The 7,529-nt window shown below is 52.8% G+C and overlaps 1 protein-coding gene across 1 annotated transcript; it reads right to left on the bottom strand.

The window, feature by feature from the left end:
* Positions 1 to 343: 343 nt before the first annotated feature.
* LOC136006792 (olfactory receptor 14A16-like) lies at positions 344 to 1,318 on the bottom strand. Its single transcript, XM_065664844.1, has one exon. It carries the CDS (start codon positions 1,316 to 1,318, stop codon positions 344 to 346), a length of 975 nt encoding a protein of 324 aa, XP_065520916.1.
* Between the last annotated feature and the right edge of the window lie 6,211 nt (positions 1,319 to 7,529).

The raw sequence follows: 7,529 nt of genomic DNA, 5'->3' as shown, positions 1-7,529 counted from the left end.
TGAACCTCTCCTCTGTCACTATCCCCCATCACCTTTAGTCCTCCCACCAGGCACCATGGACAGGAGCCTGGCTCTGTATTCAGAGCTGGAGCAGCCAGAAAGCTGATTTCATTCCCCTTCATTCCTGCCATGTGAGGACGTATCAAGAGAAGAAGTTTCTTCAGGATCATTTATTCCCCTTAAATAAAGTGAGAGACCACCACTGACACAAAGTGTGTGGCTCACACAACACGAGTGGCTACTTAAGCAGGAACAGATGGAAACTGACATTTCTATGAAGACAACATCATCACAAATTGAATCAGGAAAACAAATGTAAAGCAGCAAAGACAGACTTGGCTTCTCATGAACTACACTGGGAGCCCTTTGCAGAGGACAGCAGGCAGCGTGTGGCTGCTGAAACACATCCAGTCACCAGCTTCCTCACAGCATCCTTGAGCGCCTGGTTCCTCAGGCTGTAGATGAGGGGGTTCAATACTGGAGGCACCAGTGAGTACAGCACTGACACCACCAGATCCAGGGAAGGGGAGGAGATGGAAGGGGACTTCAGGTAGGCAAACGTGCCAGTGCTGACAAGCAGGGAGACCACAGTGAGGTGAGGGAGGCACGTGGAAAAGGCTTTGTGGCGTCCCTGCTCAGAGGGGATCCTCAGCACAGCCCTGAAGATCTGCACATAGGACACCACAATGAACACAAAACAGCCAAGTACCAAACAGACACTTAGCACAAGGAGCCCAACTTCCCTGAGGTAGGAATGTGAGCAGGAGAGCTTGAGGATCTGGGGAATTTCACAGAAGAACTGCTCCACAGCATTGCCTCGGCAGAGGGGTAGTGAAAATGTATTGGCTGTGTGCAAAAGAGCACAGAGAAACCCAGTGCCCCAGGCAGCTGCTGCCATGTGCACACAAGCTCTGCTGCCCAGCAGGGTCCCATAGTGCAGGGGCTTGCAGATGACCACGTAGTGGTCATAGGACATGGCAGTGAGGAGAAAATACTCTGCTGAAATGAATAAGAGAAAGAAAAAGACCTGTGCAGCACAACCTGTGTAGGAGATGGCCCTGGTGTTCCAGAGGGAATTGGCCATGGATTTGGGGACAGTGGTGGAGAAGCAGCCCAGGTCCAACAGGGAGAGGTTGAGGAGGAAGAAGTACATGGGGGTGTGGAGGCGCTGGTCGCAGGCTGTGCTGGTGATGAGGCCGTTGCCCAGGAGCGCAGCCAGGGAGATGCCCAGGAAGAGCCAGAAGTGCCAGAGCTGCAGCTCCCACCTATCTGTGAATGGCAGGAGGAGGAAATGGGTGATGGAGCTGCCGTTGGACATCTGGTGCTTCTGGGCATGGGGCACTGTCAGAGGAGAAACAGGCAGTGACAGGTTACAGGAGACTGCTCAGGATAAAACCAGTTCATTTCCCATAAGATTTCTACAATCCCCTCAAGTTCAAATGCATTTCCCCATTCCTGGTGCTGGTGGCTGAGTGTCCTGGCAGAAGCACTGTGGCTTCAAGGACTCAGCTCTGTGCCGCTGCAGGGATTTTACAAAGCTGCTTTGTGAAAGCTCCTATACCCACGAGGGATGTCAGATGTATCAGAGGTTCAGTGCCTGCACTCACAACTATGAAGATGCTGGCTGCAGAGCAGAGCCTCAGCGTGACTTTGTTAGGAATTTCTCAGAAGTTTCTCATCTGACAAGTGCTATTTTAGGTGTAGAAATCCTATTTTTTGTAACTGCCCATGTGGTCAGTATTAGGACAGGACAGATGAAAGGGCTCAGCAGCCCGTGGATTAGTGCATAGTCTGGAGAGCTGCAGAGTCCATCACTCTTGTTCCCAGCTGCCCTGCACTTGTCCTATTACTGCGCACACAGATAAATAGAGAAAAGGAGAAAGAATGAGATAAAGAACAACTGGTAGGGAGCCCTGCTGACTCAAAGGGCAGAACTTCACACTCCCAGCCCTTGGTGCAGCTGTGATAAACAGAGCAGGAAGCCAAGGACTCTGACGGCAGAGTGCCGACCCCAAGGGAAGGCTTTGTGCTCCCAAGGACCCTATGGGAGAGCTGTGCCTGTCTGGGGGCAGGTCGCAAGCCCAGCAGGACAGGCAGAGCAGACAGGGAACTGCAGAGGAGATGTTCTAGTGAGACAGTCAGCTCCTTGCCCAGCACAGCATGGCCAGCAGCCACCTCCAGTGCCAGCCACCAAGACAGCTGCCTGAACGCACCCTCGCCAGGGCCGGGCTGCACTTTCCCCCCACTCCCTGCCCATGTCTCTGCTGCCTGGAGCTGTCCCTGCCAGCAGCTGCTGTGCCCAGCTCTGCTGCCTCTCAGGGCTCCCAGAGCCCATCCCATGGGCTGTGTGCTCAGCTCTGCCCTGCACACCCCTCCCGGCAGCAGGGCTCTGCCCAGGGGCATCTCTACCTGGGCAGCGGCTCAGGAGCAGCTCACACAAGTCCTGACAAGACGCTCGCTGCCTCCTCCAAAGCAGAGAAGTAAATTCCCAGCTCCCACTGCCCAGCCTGCCCACCAAGAGGGAAAAACATCAGAGCTCAGGATCCTTCCTTCTAAGGCAGACGGTGCCTCAGTGTCTTTCAGAAGGACCCTCTGCAAACGTGCTCAGAACGATGTGGAGCTCTGAGCAGCCCTGACCCACCCAGCACCCTCTCCAGTGCACACAAATACTTTTCCTTTCCTGACAGGGGTTGTTCCTTCTCCCCCAGCTTCTCCCCCAGCGCCGTGGTGAGCTCCCGGGCAGGCTGAGTGCTTGCCCTGGCAGGCAGCAGAATCCCTGCCCAGCACACAGGGACCCTGCTCGCAAGGGCAGCGCTGGGCACCCCTGGCTGCACACCCACATTCACACCCTGCAGCCAGCCTTGGGACAAGGGACCTGCCTTGTCCTGGCCCTCGCAGGGCGCAGAGGGAAGCCCTGCTCTGCAGCACATCCTCCTTATCTACACAGAGAAACCAAGAGAGTGCTCCTGACAGATCCCATGGACTGTCCGAGGCAGCAGCTTGAGGAGATCCCTCCAGGAACCGCAGCTGCACTGCCCTGCACCCAGAGCCTTACCATGCACAGGGCTGGGAGTGTTTCTCCTGCAGGGAGCTCTCAGCATCCTCCACTGCCAAGTGCCTTTAAGCTCTCTGAGGCTCTCAGGTCTCCCCTGAGTGCCTGCAGGCAGTGCCCCAGCCCTGCTCCTGGGCAGAGCTGTCTCTCTGCAGCACTGCCTGCTTGCCAGCATCTGTCTGCGTCCCAGGAGCCCGGCCCAGCTCAGCAGCAGAGGCCCAGCCCAAGGTGGCTCTGCCTCTGCCCCTCTGAGGTTCATCCAGGCCTCCCTGGGGCTCCAGGGGAACCCTATGGGAAAGAGCCTGAAGCAAGCACTGATGCTCCCTCCGTCAGCTGGAGACACACTGCCTTCCTGCAGTGCCGTTTCTGTGATGAGAGACAGACTTTGGTCTGAACATCAGCTTTTCTTAGAATTACAGAATCATTTAGACTGGAAAAGACTCTTAAGAACATTGAATCCAACCAATAACCAAACACTGTCAAGTCCACCACTGAGCCATGTCTTTAAGTGCTACACCTACATGTCTTTTAAATACCTCCATGTATATAAAAAGTCTTTTTATATACCTAAGAGGTCTTTTATATACCTCCAGGGATGGTGACACAACCACTTGTGCGGGCAGCCTGTTTCTTGTCCCATCATCAGACAGCACAGCCAGGCCAGCCCACGCTGGCATCTCCTTTACCCCTGTTGAAGGATGGGATTCAGCCCGGTTAGCTGAGGCATCTCATCCTGGGATTGTAGCCCTGAGACTGGAAGGGGTCTCAGCTCCCTCCCATGAACACCACAAACCCACACGAGGTCTCACTTCCTCCGAAGGTGAAATTGTACCACTGTGTAGATGAGGTCTTCATCAGAGGAGATTGCCCCACAGAGGCAGGGGAAGCAGCAACAGCACTGTGGGAAGCACTACACGATGTCAAAGTTCCACCTGGGCAATGTCAGAAACCAAGCAGAAAGCAGCAGATCAACGCTCCCACCCAGCTGGGTGTTGGCCACAAATTTACACATCCCAGTAGGGAGCAGCATGCACCAGTTTGAACCAGTACAGACCAATATAGGCCACTATGGCCCCAGATACTGCTGGGGGTTCAATAGACCCTACCGCAGGTCTTCCTGTTTGCAGCTGTGCTCAACTCCCAATCCCTCCCAGTGCTGCCACTACCTGCTGCAGGTGCTCCCAGTCCCTCCCAGTGCTCCCAGTCCCTACCACAGGTGCTCCTGCTCATCCCCCACACGGGCTGGGGGGATGCTGGAGGCTATGGGGGAGCTCATCCCGGTCTCTTTGGATCACAGCCCTGGAACCGCTGCTGCATGAGGTTGGTCCCTGCCTCTGTTCCCTGGCGGCACAGGCCGTGCTCATCCTCAGCAGCGCACCAGAGCGGCGGAGCCTGGGACGCTGCCTGCAGGCACTCTGATGCTGGGAATGGCGCAGTTTTCCTTAGGGAAAAGGATGGCGAAGACAAACCTGGACCAAGAAGCTCCGGAGACCGAAGGGCAGTGCCTCCACCGCCCCATTCCCTGCTCTCCATCTCCATCTATAGCATCCAGGCAGCACGGACACCCCAAACCCACCTTGCCCTGCTTCTCCTATGGGATACAGGGTCAGAGCCCCAAAAGAGAACAAAACCAGGCCCAAAAACGCCCAAAACACCCCACACCCACTTTGCCCTGCTTCTCCTATGGGATACAGGGTCAGAGCCCCAAAAGAGAACAAAACCAGGCCCAAAAACCCCCAAAACACCCCACACCCACTTTGCCCTGCTTCTCCTATGGGATACAGGGTCAGAGCCCCTAAACACCCCAAAAAGAGCCCCAAAACAACCCCAAAACACCCCAAAACCACCTTGTCCCTATTCTCCTATGGGATACAGGGTCAGAGCCTCAAACCAGCCCCAAACCAGTCCCAAAACAGCCCAAAACAGCAAAAACAAAACATCCCCAAAGCATCTCAAAGCCACCCACAAACCACAACAAAAACACCCCCAAGCCAGCTTGTCCGGCTTCTCCTATGACATACAGGGTCAGAGCCCCAAAACAGCGCCGAAACAGCACAAAGACAGCCCTCAAACACCCCCAAAGCATCCCAAAACCACCACAAAACACAACAAAACCACCTTGTCCTACTTCTCCTATGGGATACAGTGTCAGAGCACAAAATCACCCAAAAAACACCCTAAAACACCCCTAAACCACCTTGTCCTCCTTCTCCTACGGAATACAGAGTCCAAAACGGGCCCCAAACCAACCCCAAACCAGCCCCAAAACACCCCAAAACCACCCCAAAACGACCTTGTCCTGCTTCTCCTATGGCATACAGGGTCAGAGCCCCAAAACAGCATCAAAACACACCAAAAAATCCCCCCAAAACCACCTTGACCAAAAAAATCAAATCCTCAAAACACCCCAAAAACACATTGACCTGCTTCTCCTATGGAATACAGGTCATAGCCCCAAAACAGTCCCAAAACAGACCAAAACCACACCCTAAAACCACCTTCTCCTGCTTTTAATATGGGATACAGGGCAGAGCCCCAAAACAGCATCAAAACACACCAAACCTCCCCCCCCAAAACCACCTTCTTCTGCTTCTCCTATGGTATAGAGGGTAAGAGCCCTAAACAAGACCCAAAACAGCCACAAAACAAACTAAACACCCCAAACCACCCCAAACCAAAACCACCTTGTCCTGCTTCTCCTATGGGATACAGGGTCAGACCCCAAAACAGCCCCAAAGCAGCACAATACAGCTCAAAACCTCCACCAAACGACCCCAAAACACTGCAAACCACTCCAAAACAACCTTGTCCTGCTTCTCCTATGGGATACAGGGTTAGACACCAAAACAGCAGCAAAAAAGAGTCAAAACAGCCCAAAACAATACCCAAGACACCCAAAACCACCCCAAACCTCCTTCTCATGCTTCTCCTATGGGGTACAGGGTCAGAGCCACGTAACACCCCATAAACATACCAAAACCACACTAAAACATCCCAAAACAACCCAAAACCACCTTGTCCTGCTTCTCATATGGGATACAGGGTCAGAGCCCCAAAACGGCCCCAAAAGACCCCCCAAACATGCTAAAACACACCAAAACCACCCCAAAACCACCCCAAACCCACCTTGTCTTGCTTCTCGTATGGGATACAGGGTCAGAGCCCCAAGACAGCCCCAAAACTGCTGCAAAACAGCCCAAAACAGCTCAAAACCAAAACCACACCACCCCAAAACCACCTTAAAAAACACTAAAACACCCCAAAACCACATTCTCCTGCTTCTCCTATGGGATACAGGATCAGAGTCCCCAAACAGCCCCAAAACACCTCCAAAACACCCAGAAACCATCCCAAGAACACCCCAAAACCACCACAAAATTATCTTCTCCTTCTTCTCCTATTGCATAAAAAGTCAGAGCCCCAAACCAGCCCCAAACCAGCCCAATACCAGTCCCAAAACTCCCTAAAACACCCCAAAACCACCTTGTCCTGCTTCTCTATGGAATACAGGGTCAGAGACCAAAACTGTTCTGAAACACCCCAAAAACACTGAAAAAAATCCCCAAAACTCCCTAAACCACACTAAAAAAGCCTTGTCCTACTTCACCTATAGGATAAAGGTTCAGAGCCAGAAAATGCACCAAAACACCCCAAAACCACCCCAAAAACATCTTCTCCTGCTTCTCCTATGGGATACAGCTTCAGAGCGCCAAAACAGCCCCCCAACACACTAAAAAACTCCAAAACACCCCAAAATCACCTTGTCCTGACTTTCCTATGGGATACAGTGTCAGAGCCCCAAAACATTGACAAAACAGCCCTAAACCACCCCCAAAACACCGCAAAACCACCTTGTCCTGCTTCTCCTCTAGGAAAGAGGTTTAAAGCCCCAAAACAGGAACGAAACACCCGAAAACACCCCAAAAACCACCTTGTCCTGCTTTTCCTATGGATTACAGGGTCAGAGAACCAAAACAGCCGCAAAACAAACCAAAATCACCCCAAACACCCCAAAACCACCCCAAAATCACCTTGTCCTGCTTATCCTATGGGATACAGGGTCAGACCCCCAAAAAAGCCCCCAAAACACCCCAAAACCAGCTTGTGCTTCTTGTCCTATGGGAAAGAGGGTCAGAGAACCAAAACAGCCCCGAAACACACCAAAACCACCTTGTCCTGCTTCTCCTATGGTTTACAGGGTCAGAGAACCAAAACAGCCGCAAAACAAACCAAAACCACCCCGAAAACACCCCAAGATAACCTTGTCCTAGGGTCAGAGGCCTAATAGAGCCCCAAAACACTCCAAAACACAGCAAAATCAACTTGTCCTGCTTCTTCTCTGGGATATAGGGTCAGACCCCCAGAACAGCCCCAAAACAGCCCCAAAACACCCCAAAACACCCCAAAACCACCTTGTCCTTCTTATCCTATGGGATACAGGGTCACAGCCCCAAAACACCCCCAAACCAACCCAAAC

This window comes from Lathamus discolor, unplaced genomic scaffold (assembly GCF_037157495.1).
Source record: "Lathamus discolor isolate bLatDis1 unplaced genomic scaffold, bLatDis1.hap1 Scaffold_70, whole genome shotgun sequence".
In the NCBI taxonomy this organism is placed as follows: Eukaryota; Metazoa; Chordata; class Aves; order Psittaciformes; family Psittacidae; genus Lathamus; species Lathamus discolor.
This window is presented reverse-complemented; position numbering and strand designations above follow the sequence as displayed.

Excerpts from the sequence above, each read along its gene's own strand:
- LOC136006792 (XM_065664844.1), bottom strand. The coding sequence starts at position 1,318 with ATGTCCAACGGCAGCTCCATCACCCATTTCCTCCTCCTGCCATTCACA.